The 16,530-nt window shown below is 33.1% G+C and overlaps 1 protein-coding gene across 1 annotated transcript in view; it reads right to left on the bottom strand.

Moving 5' to 3' along the window:
• Nucleotides 1-16,530, bottom strand: part of Csmd3 (CUB and Sushi multiple domains 3) — a gene marked incomplete at its 5' end in the record, with an annotated part of 1,006,505 nt that overhangs the window by 181,213 nt on the left and 808,762 nt on the right. The window contains 3 exons of the mRNA XM_055626685.1: nucleotides 3,539-3,742; nucleotides 5,238-5,333; nucleotides 5,805-5,918. Of these exons, the coding sequence (XP_055482660.1) occupies nucleotides 3,539-3,742; nucleotides 5,238-5,333; nucleotides 5,805-5,918 (414 nt within the window). The remainder of the gene's footprint in view (nucleotides 1-3,538; nucleotides 3,743-5,237; nucleotides 5,334-5,804; nucleotides 5,919-16,530) is intronic.

Raw genomic sequence — 16,530 nt, 5'->3', positions numbered from 1 at the left:
GATAGATAGATAGATAGATAGATAGATAGATAGATAGATAGATAGATGAAAAGTATATCCTGACTCTTAATAAATTTCATTTCCACAATTCTGATCATCCTATGCAAATTGTCTTTGCTTTTTACCTTCACTACTGTGACACATGTATTCTGGATGATATTTTAGAAACATATTAAGATCATTTCATGTTGAATTCAGTGACTCCCTGTATTATATAATTTTCACTCACCATAGCTTTATCTTTGTCCCATCTCTCTCTAAACTATCTCTGAGCATAGTGTTCCGTGGGAAGTGGACCTTCCCATGCTGTGTGTGACTTTGTCAGGATAAAAATGTAAGGATTTTACTATCATTAAAAGAAAATACAATTTGTCTGCCTTCTCCTGCTTATTTCAGAATTAAAACTATACTTCAAATGAATATTGATAATTGCTATATAACACTATATCTAACATAGTGTTACATAAATTTCTTGACTGCATGTAAGGATGAACAAATGAGCCAATCAAGGATTAGAGCTGAGGTCATGTTAACACCTGCACACACACACACACACACACACACACACATACACACACACAGACCTTCATAAATTTCCCACAATAATAAAAAGATAAAATAGATGATGTCATTGCCATGGGAACCCTTCACGTGAAAGTAATTCTGGCTATGGAAGGAAAACACAGGAGATAATAGTGGTGGGATTAGCCACTAATTAAAGACTTTTCCCCTAAGGGAAAAGGGAGTATGGTGGCCTTTTCAAAAGAGACCTCCCACTGACTGAAGAAGCCCTTCTACGAACCCTTCTACCTAAGGCCTTGTATTGTAAAAGCTATTAGTAGCTGCAAGGGGGTTATTTGAATCTCTGAATCTTTGCAAAGGATAGCCTTAAGGCTTAAGACTGAAAAATTTAAGAACATTGAACTGTAACAGGGTCAACTTTGAAGATGAATGCTCTGTATCCAGCTTAACTTTTATTATTCAGTTTTACATTTTCTATAACTTCAAATTGTTATCAAAATGTTATATTTCAGGGTAATTTACCTTTGAATTCTGTGGATTCCAGCTTTGTACAAAATTCCAGTTATTTACATGCTAGCTGCTTGCATTTTCCCAATCTTTTTTTAATCTATTTTTGTGTGTTTCACCTGCATAACTTTCTTAGATGTGAGTAGTTTTAAAGTTCAGATGATGATCAATAACATGACTATGCAGAGCAAAAGTGAAACTGGACTGTATGGACTGCATGGTAAGGTAGCTAAAGTTGTTAGACCTCTACATGCATTCAGGAAATTATTGGTTTTGTTGTTGGTTTTTTGTTTGCTTGTTTGCTGAAATCCTATCATTGAACAGACGCTCACTTGTCAGCTATTAAAGTCCTGTTGGTTGAGAATAAAAGTGTCATAGCAGGAACACTCAGATGGACTCAGTAGGTTACGAAAATGTAACAAACACAGAGGCTATATATGCTTAATACAGCAATGATCATATAAACAGAAGGATGAAGAATGGATGGAGAATGAGTGGTAGGAAGTGGTTTATAAAGGACAGCCAAGGAAAGTTTCAAAGTCAGACTTGAATGGAACAATGATATAAGACAGAAAAGCATCACAGAGTACCTAACACGTTCAAGTGAATGGAAACAGAAAGATCAAAGACTCCAAGTAGGCAATAATTTACACAAACAGCAAAGTTCAAACAAAACACAAAAATTAAAGAGAATATGTAGATAGGAACTTGAGGCAGTTCTGTGATGACTCTCATGCTTAAGTTGGTCCAACATCAAGAATTTTACTTTGAAAAAAAGTCGACACAATCATTTGTAATTAGAGTACTTATTAATCTCTAACTTTATTTGTATTTACTTTTTAGTCATAAGTGTTTTGTCTTCGTGTGCACTGCATGCATGCAGGGTCATTGGAGGCCAGAGGAAAGCCCTGGAACCTCTGGAAGTGGAGTTATAGACTGAGCTGGCCAGTGGGTGCTGGAAATTGAACCTGGGTCCTCTCTACCCACAGTCAAGTGCATTAAATTGCTGATCCATCTCTTTAGCTACTGTATTCAGAGAAATTTTAAGCTAAAATATCAATAGTTCAATGTGGAAGTAGTAACTAAAAATTACAAAGTGTCATCAAAATATAATACAAAACAGATCAGTAACAGTTGAATAGCAATTTATCTTAAAATAATTGTGTTGTTAGCTGTAAGCGTATAAAATCAAACCAATTTGGTACATGATGGTGGCATAAACATAGACTAGATATTTTTATGGGAAGTGAGAGGCAATAGAAAGAGTTACTAGATCTCAGATAAGCCCACAAAGTTTAAAAATAATTTGGTCTGATGCTCTGTTTGCTTAGCCTACTGGAGTTGGGGTCCTGGTGTCTGGGCCCACAGAAGCAAAGGTGATATTCTCTAAAAACATAGATAGGAGATCCATGTTAAGAAGAATATAAGTAAATAGGTGCTTTCGCTAAATACATTGGCTTTTCATGTGGGTCCTAGAAGAATTAGGAACAGAAAGAGAACCAGTATCTTAGTTTAGGTATGTTGTCTTAAGCCTTGGGTCACATTCTAGCTCAACTGTGCTTAGACATGTTAAACATGTCTTAACTTTATCTTATCTTTCTCTTTTACTGCACACAAATTGTCAGTTATTAACTTTTACAACACTTTATTTCAGACTGGAACAAAGCAGTGATAAAAATAGAAAAACAAAGAAACAAACAACAACAACAAAACCAAGAGCATTAAAACTGAAAGAAAGAAATCTAATTGTCATGATGGATGATATGGTCTTTTATTTTTTATAAAAAAAATAGTCTCCTAGAATAATAAATGAATTTATTAAAGTTTTAAGATATAAAATCAACATACTAATATTAATATCTTCCAATCACTATAAATCAATAAACATCTGGAATTAGGGAAAGAATACCATGTCACTACCAAGAGATAAATTTAGCCTAAATAAAATTAATAAAAACTCCCTTACCAGGCCACAGTAGAGGACAATGCAGCCACTTTTGATGAGAACTGATAGACTAAGATCAGAAAGAAGAGGAGAACCTCCCCTATCAGTGGACTTGGGGAGTGGCATGCATGCAGAAAGGGGAGGGAGGGTGGGATCGGCAGGGGAGGAGGGAGGGGGTTATGGGGGGATACAAAATGAATTAAAATTAAAAAAAAACTCATAATACTTATGAAAACAATTGAAATGTGCATACGTATAGAAAGTGACAGAGGAGAAGAGAGAGGAGTCTTAAAATAATGACTGATAGAAGAAATATTTAAGGAAGATGGAATATAAAAATGTTAGAGGTAAGACAAATAAAATACAAGAAACAATAGCAAGTATAGAGTGCATTATGTAAGGGTGAATAGTTTTTCAGAAAAGGAAATTGTCATGATATATAGAGACTGTCTGGAGAGTAGGAAAACATTATGTAGAATATACATTAGAAAAGGAGTTAATATTCTGAACTCAGTTGGGCCCAAACTATGTACAGTCGCAGAGCACAAAAACATATACACTCACCAATGCAAGTAGGTAAGGAGTCATTCCACTGTGCCAAAGAATTGGGCACTGTATCACACCTAATGACTCTGGAGCCATGAAGGATGTATCCTGGGTTACATTCAAAAAGGACCAATGAACCAACTGCAAAGTCATTGCCAATCCTTCTTCCAAATCTTGGCTCAGGCACAGAACTGCACTGTGTTGAGCTTGTTCTAGGAACAGCTGCATAGAAATAAGTTGGTTTAATTTCATATCTATCAGACAAATATAGATTTCAAAATCTACCCAACAAGACTCAGAGAAATCTTGTTTTTCATAATTAGAATTACTAATTTTAACAATACTTAAAACATAACTTAAAAGATTTAAGTTTGATGAAAAGAAAACATAATATAAAGAGAATACTGACATTCAAGCTATTTTCTTTAAAATTTTATCATTGACACTATAAGTAATATCAATCATGCTTTCTTTTCTTTTACCAAATTCTTTTTAATTCAACAAAGTAATTTTATTTAGATATTGCAATTTACAGGGTCAAAATGGATGTACCATTTTTAAGTTTGTATTCCCAACTACAAAATATAATTTAGTATACATGAAATATTTTCCAGTTGTTTTCTGTACTGGCTCTTATTAATATTAATTAGTTTTTTCAAACATTCCTGTAAACTTAATTTTCAAAATATGTTTGTTTCCAATGAAGACAGTAATTACAGTCAGGTTAAGAATATAAGTTAGACAGATTAACAACAATATTTATTTTTAATTCATCAATCATACATAATCAAATTTAAGATTGATTTTAGAATTTGTATGCCCATTGATTGTGCCTTTTTTCAATTTGATAAAAATAGAATGATAACAGGATGTTTTTTCTTTTTGAAACACACACAAATGTGATTAAAGAGATTGACAACAGTCCAAAAGAATGACATGGTGAATTCCAATAGATTAACCAGTCTGCTATGACTTGAGGAAATGCAGCTAAATTTTCTCAGTGCCTTTGAAGATTCACAGTACCACAATTGTGTACTAGAGAAAATACTACAATAAAAGTATATATTATATCCAAATGAAAAAAATGAGATGTGGGAGTTTAATAAGAACAAAATATCACAAATGTTCATATATTTCTTACTAAGAAAGTGTAAAGTGCTTTTGAGAAGAATTATTACATGACCATGTACAATTGTTTCAAAATATTTCAAATTACTCTTGGTTTAGTTTGATGATACTATAAAAGGTTAGGAAAAGCAAGGAAATAACATTTAATGTGCAATATCTTTAGTATCTGTTCAGAAAGTTCACGTTTACTGAGAGGATAAGAAATTATAATTTTTTACATGTAGCAATGTTTGCCTTAACTAAATAAATCACAACAAGGAAACAATATTTAATTTAAAGTGCAGGACTATGAGAAAAATTTAAAAAAAATGAAGAGTCAAGAATAGGAAGGATATAACATAAATATTTTGAAAATTTTGGAAAGGAAGGAAAATCAGACATTTAAGTTGAGAAAGGTGATGGAACAATATGTTATTTTTTTAAGTTGGTCAGAGCACCAATGTTCCAGTGAAATAATACCGTGTACGACTACTGAAAACAACTTCTGTCTCTCCTATATGGTTATGAGGATAACACTGGTCAACAACTGAGCACAGCATGGAAATTGACATCATTCCTTAGTGTGTTTCTAGACTACAGTGTCACTTACCTTGGTAAACAAAGTGAAATCCCTTAGCTGTTATGGGTCCAACTGAAGTGAATCGAATTGTGATCTGATTACCTGAACTCAGTGGAAGTGACTCTCCTACTCAACAAAACAAATACTCAGATATCATAAATAATCTTCATTCAGTTAACCTAACAAACTATATCATTTTACACTGTCATTTGAAAAATGTCAAACTAGGTTCTATCAAAATACTTTAAAATATCCTACTGCTAGCAAATTTGGTTCAGGTTCAATTATAATTTTTTAACACCATAAAGCTTCAATTACATGTTAATACATATGGCTCATTCTTAAATATTTTATATCATATGAAACACCACAGATTGTGATTAAGTATTGTAGTTATTTTATTACAATCCTAGAAAAATAATTAAATTTCCCCAAGCTTATGAGTTACTATTAAATTGTGGTTTTATTCTTAATTAAAAATTTCTCAGTTTATGGTATTGCTAACATGGATGATATAGATCTCAACTCTGTCCACAATACTAATCAAAGCCAGTTTTTAACCATTAGCTGATGAATGGCAGTTCTAGTAAAGGATACCTGAATGGGATCCCGAGAGGGAAGATAACAGAGGAGACTGCTGAGTTGGCCCATCAAACACCTCAACAACATCGTGGAGTGATGTCTGGAAAAATACAAACTGGCCAAACACCACTGATCAACAGGAACCGGGAGAAGCAAACCAATCACCAACCATCCAAAAACAAAAAAACAAAAAACAAACAAACAAAAAAAAAAAATAGAAAGAGGAGGAGACAGAGAACAAAGCATTACAATATAATAGTCATCTGCATGTTCTGTTTTGCTTTTTTTGTATTTTCTACCTATAAATGAAGATTGGTGCCAATTGGTTCCTGACAAGTGTATTTCAGGCCACAAAGATAATGACCATAATTTAAGTCAGCAAAATTTTGAGAAATAAAATGTCAGGCTACAAAGATAATGACTGTGATTTAAAGCAGTAAAAGTTTGAGAAGGTTATCTTCGAAAAAAAAAAAAAGATATCACATTTAATTTAATAAGAAATAGTGAGGTTCTTGCCACTTAGTAGTTATTATAACCACTTTCAATTATTTTCCTGACTAGTTTTATTTCACTTCATTACTCTCTTTTTCTAAACTTTTTCTCCTTTGTTAGCTGAGATAGCTAAGATTTTAATATAGGGCATTTGAAAAAGATTAATTTCAAAATGTATTGTATTATAAACAATAAGTTTGCTTAAAAATATCAGCAAGATACATTTCAGATTTAATGTTTAATTTATATTCTATGTAAAATAAATGACTCCTTTGTATTTGTTATGAATCTTTCAATAAAGTGAACATAGTTTATGATTCCTCAGCACCTAAAATATTTTTAATTTTCACAAAACATCACTTTTCATTGGAAAAAGGTACAGTTTGAAATACTTCAAAAAGGAACATTATAAGAGTTGATTATATTGCTCACACCTTACTTATCTGTATTTATATTATAAATTTACATCCAGAATCTACCCCTACTATCACAAATTAAGAGTTCCACAGCAGAAGTTAATTAATATGTCATGTTACAAAAACAAAAATGTAAAAACTGCATAATGATTAATAATTTGTAGATAGAAATTTACATTTAATACAAAAATTGTAGACTTCAAAGGTTGCGCATTAATTGCAGTGATACATGAACAAGATAACTTTTGTGTATTCAGAATAATATGACTTCTGTCCAATAATATTTGAAAGATAGAAATGTAAGTACATTTTAATGTTTCAACTTCATTTTCTACAACCCAAATCAGAGTCATGGACATTCCCTGGCAGTAACTTTTTAAAAAGCCCAGGATACCTGCATCATGGGGTAAACACAGTGCTGTGAACTTAGCTATACTAATTTTTTGGCATGGAAGAAATAAACTGGTGATCCCAGTCCAGTTCTTTGTAAAAGAAGAGTAAGACAAAGAAGAAGAGCAGCAGCAGGAGAAGGAGGAACAGGAGCAGGAGGAGGATCATGGGGAGGAGGAAGAGACAAAGAAGGTGAAGAAGTCCACTACTCTGTCAGATACATTGCCACTACTCTGAAAATGTCAGATTACCGAAGGGCTTAACTTTATGAATACCCACCCTGAAAATATTTTCTGGAAAACTGAAAAAAAAAAAAGTTACCATCAGACCAGCTACACGCAACATGTTGTTGAAAAGGCTTATAAGTCATCTGCTATTTTTGGAGGTGAGACTTTTGTTTGTTTCTGTTTGGTTTTGTTTTTCAAAACAGGGTTTCTCTGTGTTGCCCTGGCTGTCCTCAATTTTCTCCATAGAATAGGATGGCCTTAATTCACAGAAATCCTCCTGTTTCTGTTTTCCAAGTTCTGGAATTAAAAGAATGTGTCACCCCACCACCATCAGGCTTCTAACTTCTTTAAAAGATACTGAATTTGTTCTACTGTATCCCAGGCAATCTCAAAAATACGAAGAAAAAGAAACAAAGGACTTTTTTTCAGTGTATGCATTAATAATAGGTTTGGGGTTATTGCTTTTAAATGTAACTTTAACGTATTCTAATTCAACATAGATATTCCCATTGCCTTATAAAATGGCCAAAGAGGAAAAATTAAAACAAAATTTTGATCACAAGAACATTGATATATCAAACATATTGTGTATCAATACTCTACATAAAATGTAATTTTTCTACAGTAAATTTTGAAGTCAGTTAGAAATTTTAAAGTTCAAAACCCTTTAAATCTTCCTCCCTGAAAGAACTGTAACCCTAATTCTAACCCTCACCCAACCCTATTCTAAGGTTACAAGTACTATAACAAACCAGAAAAGTGAAGGAAAGAAAGCCTAGTAAAATGAAAAACAAATATATAAAATATGCCCACAGATAACAAATTTTTTATATCTGAAACTGTTTTTGATGTTATTTTCCACACATTTTGCTCTAGAATATACATAATCAGACTTAGCTGATTCCATTGTATAATATACATGGAGTGAGTTAAATGCTAAAGTTGAAAGGGTCACCAAAACAGATAGGATCCCTGCCCTTATTCCCTAATAACTTTATTTGTTTGTTGTAATTGCAGCAGGCCTTTGTTCTGCTTATGAAATGGTAATAGAGTTGCTGATTAAATTAATTACAAAGCAAACAACTCCAGCACACTTGGGTCAGATCTTCCCCTACAGATTGCTGCCGTATTAGTATTTTGTTTTTCAGTATCCTGTAACTTTTTTTTTTTTTTTGTTAAGCCTAGTCTACAATGCATATTTTCCCAAAAACCTCTCAAAAGAAATACAGGGTAGGTGACTTCCAGGGTGCATTTTAAGAAATCTATGATGAGGATTTTTTTTTATTATTATTATTAAATCCCTTTAAATAGTGGTTAAAGCACTCAAACTCAGTGGAAGGCTGGAGACCAGATGTTCCTGGCAGATTGTGTGCCACAACTTGAATATGTCCTAGTTCCCGTGCTCATTCAACGAACAGCAAATGTAGAGCATGCCAAAATATACTATATATCTGACATATCAACACTTCTTTGTTACTAAAGCAACATTTGATTTGTTAAGATCAGCCAAGATGCAGAACCGTTGCTTCCTTCAAAACCAAAACTGTCAAATGCATTTTCCTTAGTCAGATTCACTGAACTTAAGACTTAGCCCTTTTTGTTTAATTAAAACACTCTATATGCAAATTGATAGATGCTGTCACAGTGCTTGGATTGACAGGAAGAAATGAGCACAGCTAAAGTGGGGAATTCTCAGGACAGAGCAACTGTCATCTTGCACACATTGCTGAGCTGCCTGGAGTATAATGCAATACAATGCAATCGGCTACTGACCACAGCAGTGTGCTTTTGGTTAGAACAAAAAAAGGAAAGCAAGTAATGTAAATCTCATTTTTCCATTAATTCTACTTTGCAATATTGCTAAGATGTTCCATCATTGCTGGCAAACAACATCTCCATGGGCAAATTTAATTAAGTTTCACGGTAACCTCTAATGAAAGCTTGATCTTCGATGTCTGTCCATGCACTGCTTGATTTCAATAAAAATCCATCAAGTTGGTTTATCCTAGCCTACTCTCAATATCTGATCAGCATTTCAACCCTGCTGTCTCCTCGGTAGTATTAGTTAATTTGAATTTTCTCAGCAACAAATCTAAATAGTTTTTACCAGGCTATTTGATAACTTCTTATGTTTTTCACTGTGTTTTATTTTTCCAGTTCTCATCCTTTTACTTGTTGGTTGGTTCTCATAGTTCCTTGAGGATGAGCTTCATTTCTCCGCCTAATTGCAAAACCTCATTGTAATAATTTTCGCAAATACGTTGATTAGCTTAAATAATTTGCATCTCTGTATTTGCCTCTCTCTCTCTGTGTGTGTGTGTGTGTGTGTGTGTGTGTGTGTGTGTGTGTGTGTGATGACACATTTATTGAGGTCATAAGTGACCTTTCAGAAGTTGGTATTACCCTTTCTTTTTGGAGTCCAAGGTATAGGGATTGCTCAGGTCATCAGGTTTGGCAGCAGGTGCCATGACATCTCAACATACCCTGCTCTTTATGGGAATAAACATTTTTTTTCTCAACACTGTCTAAGCAGAAATTTTCCAAATTCAGATCTCATTTTGTGCCATCAAAATGATTAGCTACATGTAAGAAGACTCAATGATTTAGAAATCAATTGGCCTTAAATAAGGCTAATCAAATAAATATGGACATTATTACTATTATTCAGTGATCAGAACCTTAGTTACTAAATTAAACATGAAAAATAAGTTTACACAAATGAAGAAGGGTTTTACCACTACTTATTGTCCTTTTATTTTCAGAAGGAAGTAATTCAGAATAGCATAGTAACACACTAGCATGAGAAAGGGAAAAAAATAAAAGGAAGAAGGAAGGAAGGAAGGAAGGAAGGAAGGAAGGAAGGAAGGAAGGAAGGAAAGAAAGAAAGAAAAAAGGAAAAATAATGAGAAAACCCCATATATAGCTGAGGCATCATTAAGGGAAGCAACCAAGCCTCTTCTAAAGAAAATGGGGAGTCAGAGACAGCTCCTGTTCCCCTTACTAGGGAACCCACTTGAAGACTAAGCTCCCATTGGCTACATCTGTGCAGGGATGGCTCTTTAATCACAGACCCCTGAGAAGGGAACAGCCTTACCAGGTCATAAAGAAAGACAATGCAGACAGTCCTGTTGAGACCTGATAGACTAAGGTCAGATGGAAGGGGAAGAGGACCTCCCCTATCAGTGGACTTGGGAAGGGGCATGGAAAGAGAAGAGGGGGGGAGGGGGAGATTGGGAGGGGACGAGGGAAGGACCTAGAGCTGGGATACAAAGTGAATAAATTGTAATAAATAACAAAATTATGATAAAAAAATGGGTAGTAATTAGTAATTAGGTCATCTGAGAAGCATAGAGTACAGGTTTCTTTAAAACTAGTTTTGATAATTTTCTGGGCAAAAACAGAATAGCAGCCTCTTGGGACTAATTGTCTAGGAATAAGATGAATAATGTCACATTATTTATGGAACAAAGTCACTAAAGTGAAAAGGCTTTGCTCTGTTGAATAAAAATCTCTGCAAGTGAGGTTGTAGTGTAACTTAATGGTTGAACTTTAGCTTCGTATGTGTAAGGCTCTATACTCATTACCCCAGCACAGAGAAAAAAAAAAAAAAAAAAAAAAAAACGATGAAGAAACTGGAAGTCTTAAGTTTCTTATAGATGAACACATATAGAAATAATATGTCCAAAGGCCTGAAATGGCTTGGGCATTTCAACAAAATTACTTATGAAGAAATCTGGAATCAACCTCTAGATTGAATCCATATGGAAGAATCAAACAGAAGGAAGGAAATTCATTCCCTTTTCTGTGTTTCAGATTTCTCATCTGTAAAACAGAGTTAATGAAATGTCCTAAATGATACAATCTCAGAGTTGAACAGTACACCCCATAAATTGATACATGCAAAACAATGGAACAGTGTCCGATACATAGTAATAAATATTGTCTGTCATTACTAATAACTCATTCTTGGAATTGTGTTTGCTGCTGATTCAATCTAAATTTTCTGATCAATACTTTTGATACTCGATGTTTCTAGCTCATTCTTAGTTTTCTAAACATGCATGTTTAGAACAAAAACAGCAATAATAGGATTAGATACACTTTCTAGCTATCTAAACCAAGATTAATCTGTATTCCAACTTCAAAATGTCAATGTGTTTCTCTGTCCATTTTATTTTAAATTTCATTTTCTCGAGTAGAAGAAGGAAATCATAATTTTAGGGTTTTTATTTTGACTAGAAACAGAAGATGAGAGTGCATTCTAATTTTTAGCTTTGCCGTAAACACATTGAAATTCCATTTTACAAAAAGAAATACTTTTATACAGAAAGGAGTCTGGTATGTATACATCTTAGCTTCATTTGGAACACACCTGTTATTTTGTTTACAGAATCTACATAGCCATTAAACTCATAGGATTACATTGATGACTCTATTAGTCACTCAGCTGGTTTGTCATTCGTTTAAACATTTCCAAGCCAACCTTGTTTGCTCGGCATGAACTTTACTTACTGACACACAAAGCACAATAACATGCCCATACACCCACACTGACAGAATTAAAATTTAGAGGCAAATCAAAGGTGTAGTCAGAATCTCAGTTGTGTATGTATGAAAGAGACTGTTGATGATATCAAGTATTAAAAAACTTGTTTAGAATTATATGAAATTGGTCTCATACTTTTATTCTGATGATTATTTCAGGCTATTATGCAACACAAATTTTGTCAGAAACTCATAGCTGTATTGTACTAAAATAGAAGTGAATAGTTCATGGTGAAATGCTTGTTACTATTCATCATTGTCAAGAAGGTGAGTCATATGTATCAGGTACTAATTATCTGGAGTCTATCACAATATCCTGGAGAACCTTGGCATTGCCCTAAATGTTACAGCCCAAAATCCAAAGAGCAAAGTTCTACAAGTGCTAGGTCTGCATTTCAAATGCACAAAAAATTCATGCTCATTAACAAATAAAAGAGAAATATCTTAATATGATTTCTATTTGAAATAATAAGGAAGTAAAATATATTTTTCAAAATACATGTTTTAGACTAGTAGGACCTAAGTATCTTATAACTGAGAACTCATCCCACCTCAATAATTTGAATGAGCTCAGAACTCATCAGAATTATTGGAATACTATGATCCCCCTGTTAGCAATTTCTTGTGTGACACAGTAAGGAATCCATCATCAGCTAGGCTTACTGACTAAATCAACAGTCAACTTTTAGGTTTCTCTTCAGTTGGCTTTCATTCCGTATCATTACCATTTTGAAATTTATAAACTCTCTACTTGACATTTTCTGAACATATAATCATTGCCACTAAAATCCCCATCTTACATTAATGTAAGTTTAACTTTTTAAAATTATTGTAAGATTACATGTTTATTCAACTGCAAACAAATACCTTATCCGCAATTTGTAGCTGTAACATTTTTTCCCTAATAGTTAGGAATTAACTTGGTATTCAAAAGAAATAAAATAATAATAAAAATATGCAGTAATATTTGGTTTTATTATAGGCTTTAAAAATTAAAACAATCAAGCAAGATAAAAAGTTTGAAAAGTTCCAGTTTTTATCAACTCCTTTATAATTATGACGATGATTTTTCTGTCATAATCTGTAATTTTCCCTACATTTTACCAAAACATGATATTCCATGTGGCCAAATTCCATGTTGAAAATAAAGCTATAGGTCAAAAAATTATTCTCACAAAGATGATCACTTAAGTTGCTAGGATAAATTTATTATTACCATTTTCCACTACAAGTCAAGCAAAAAGTAACAAATTAAACACTCATGCATGAATTCATCACTCTCCTATGACATCAGATCTTTGCATCTTTTTATTCATTGTTTCTTATTCATCTTGTACCAAAAGTTAATATATCCTAAAGTAAACCCAACATCACATCTTCTCCATAAGTTCTTCATTATTTATTGGTAACCAGCAAGCAATTAAGTAAACAACCATGTGTGTTTACTACACCTGACAAAATGTACAATGTTGTATTTATCTAATAGTCATGTTTATCCCAATTTCTCTATTTTCTCTGAAATTTTGTAATTTGATCAAATACAGAATCAACGGTCATTCATTTCACTTGACTAATTTAAATAAATTTATTTTTACTGTAAAACACCCAAACCTCCTACTTAGAATTATTTTAATTATGTTTATATATTTAGTATGTATGTGCTGTGTGTGTGTATATATTTATGTATTTGTGTGTTTGGATGTAGGTCATAAGATTCAGCTGGAACTGTAATCTTGAGGGCATCAGGCTGCCTAATATTTCTCCTAAGAACTGAATTTGTATACTCTGCAAAAGATCCAGTGTTCTTAACTGCTAAGCCACCTTTATAGCTTAGGAAAAATGCAGTTAAAACTGTTATGTTTATAAACAAATATGTAAGTAATATTTATCTGGGAAGAGTCATTTTGAAATAGTTAAAGTAATATATGTGTATATATGTAATATACATATATACATATATATCAATATTGCTATTTTAGTAGCTGTGTCATCACTGTGTCACTGTCACCACGGAATCTTGTAACATCGTTACCATCATGATTATTGTCAAAAATCAACTAATAACTGTTGTGGGTGTTTTGGTGTATCATACATAAACATGTTGTGGTTATAATCCCAAGTGGGAGATTTTGGTTTGTCCACACCTGTTAGTTGTCTCGTGTGGAACATTGTCTTTGTCAGCTGAAATTAGTTGAATTCTGAGGACTTTGAGGAATATAAATATGATAGCCTAGAGGAAAAAAGTGCAGTGGCTTGGAGGAGATGGAGGAAGATGGGTTGCTGCACTTGCTGGTTCGCTGGCTTGCTTGCTTGCTAGTTTGCTGTTTTGATGGTTCCCTGGACTTCTGGATTTCCTGACAACTGATATTGGTGTTGTCCCAAATAGAATCCTATGATCCTTACACAGCAGGAAGAAGTAAAGAGAGCTATATCCCCTTTTTCTTACAACCTCCTTTTTCCCTTACCTGGGGTTAGAGGATTGTAAGGGAAATATAAGATTTAAGGAACCCACAAAAAAAAGTAGAATTTGAAAAATTAGCACCTACAATCATCCAGATATTCATTCAAGTGTCCTCTCCTGTAGTAAGTTGTTTATCATTTCCTATGACAGAATTCTAATTTTCAAAAAGCCTAAATACTATAGATTTCATTCACATTGACCATGCTTCATGTTTCCAGATAAAGACATGTTTGAATAGAGAAATAGTCAGTTATATGGGTATAACTCCAACTTGATTGTGTTTTTCTTTTCTTTGATGAACATGTACTATTGACTTGGTTTTCTATTACTTGATAAGTGATGAACCTTTGGATTTTGATTCTGTCTCATATCCAATTCAGAAACCCCAGAATATAAAATTTTAAATTGTATTATTTAAATAAATTAGTATACATTTTATCACAAAATTTGTCAAGCTTTCAATAAAATAATAAAATTCAAGTTTCAAGTTCTGGCTCCCACTAACAATGAACTAAATTTTATAAATTTTTTATCATATTAATTAGTAATATGAGGGTTAGTGTTGATTCATCTCTCTCCACTTTCACAACAAAGGTACACAACACTAAAAAGTGAATTGTTGTAAAAATACTTAGCAGGAAACTGTTGATCCTTTAAAGCATATCTTTACATAGAAACAGTGTAGAAATATATATGTAGATGATTCAGTGTCAACTTGACACAAAGTAGAGTCATCAGAAAAGAACCTCAGTTGAGAACACGGCCCCCAAGATAAGACTCTAGGCAAGCCATAGGGCAATTTCTTAGTTGGTGATTGATTGAGGAATGCCAAGCTCATTATAGGAGGTATCATCCTAAGCTGGTAGTCCTGGGTCCTATAAAAAAAAAAAAAAAAAAAAAAAAGGAGCCTGAACAAGGCAAGGTGAGCAAGTCACCCCTACATGGCCTCTGCATCAGCTTTTGCCTTCATGTCCCTGTCTGATTTGAGATTCTGTCCTGACCTCCTTCAACAATATAATGTGGAAATAAACCCATTCTTTCCCAACTTGCTTTTGGTTATGATATTTCATCATGGCAATAGTAACCCTAACTAAGACACTCATATTTCAATTTTCATTGAAATCATTGCAGTTATAAAAATAACAGGACATTTTAATTGTACAGAACACTTCACAATCAACTAATTAAATTCTTGTTTACAATCAGGTAATGAAAGCACAGAAACGCTGAGTGATTTGCAACAGTGAATCTGTAGGAAGATGCATTTTAAGCTCCAATTAGAGTAGTAAGGAATCCAAATCCCCATGAGATTTGGAACTTCACTACAAGAAAGCTGGATAAAATCCCTAGACATGAATAATTTAATTATAGCACCTGCATAGAAAATGGAGCTTAATCTTATTATCTCTGCATCCTTCTACTCAAAGACTTGTCCAAATCAATCACTGGAGTAAAGAGCGAAAGTGAAGCACTTATTCTGAAGTGTTGTATTTACAAAATGGAATATACGAGTGTACAGTTGAGAATGAAATCTCATTCTTAATTTAAACTGATGATTTATTTCTATGATCTCCCTAATATATAATGTGTCTTATTCTCAACAGGTTTATGTCATTTATTCTACTACCAAATTGAAAGTCCTTGTACTACCTTGTAATGAGGCTTTCAAGTACCTTGTGTTGTCTAGACATGCCCAAAGTGGTGAAATGCAAATCATTCTAAACACTAAAAAAAAAAAAGCTAGCAAACCATACTCTCAAAGAAAATATGTCATACTCCATTCAAAAAGCTTTTGACTTATGTGAGCAAATTTTATTCATAGCCTATATAATGCACTTTGCTTTGAAAAGATTCTTTGTGAAAAATGTGTTTTGGATTGTCTTCAGAGGGAAAATAGCTGCAAATTAATCATTTTTTTAAATGCAAGAAAAACTAAAAATAACATGGCTTACATTGCTCCCACCTTATATGGAAGAATAGTTAACTATTCAATAGCACATGCAAAGAAAGAAAAAAAATAAGGTGATTATAATAGTTAACAAAGCCTTCTATTCATGAATTAATGTCTGGTTATTATAGATACCAAATGTAATTGAAATTAAGTCTTTTATATTTATTTTACTTTCATATGTATAAATGTTTTATCAGTGTCTATATACAGTAAGTGTGTGCCTTACCAGAACAGGGGTCAGATCCCTGGAACTGGAGTG

Source organism: Psammomys obesus, unplaced genomic scaffold (genome assembly GCF_907164565.1).
Source record: "Psammomys obesus unplaced genomic scaffold, mPsaObe1.curated_primary_1811, whole genome shotgun sequence".
NCBI lineage: Eukaryota > Metazoa > Chordata > Mammalia > Rodentia > Muridae > Psammomys > Psammomys obesus.
The sequence above is the reverse complement of the archived record's forward strand: the minus strand, read 5'-3'. Positions and strand labels throughout refer to the sequence as shown.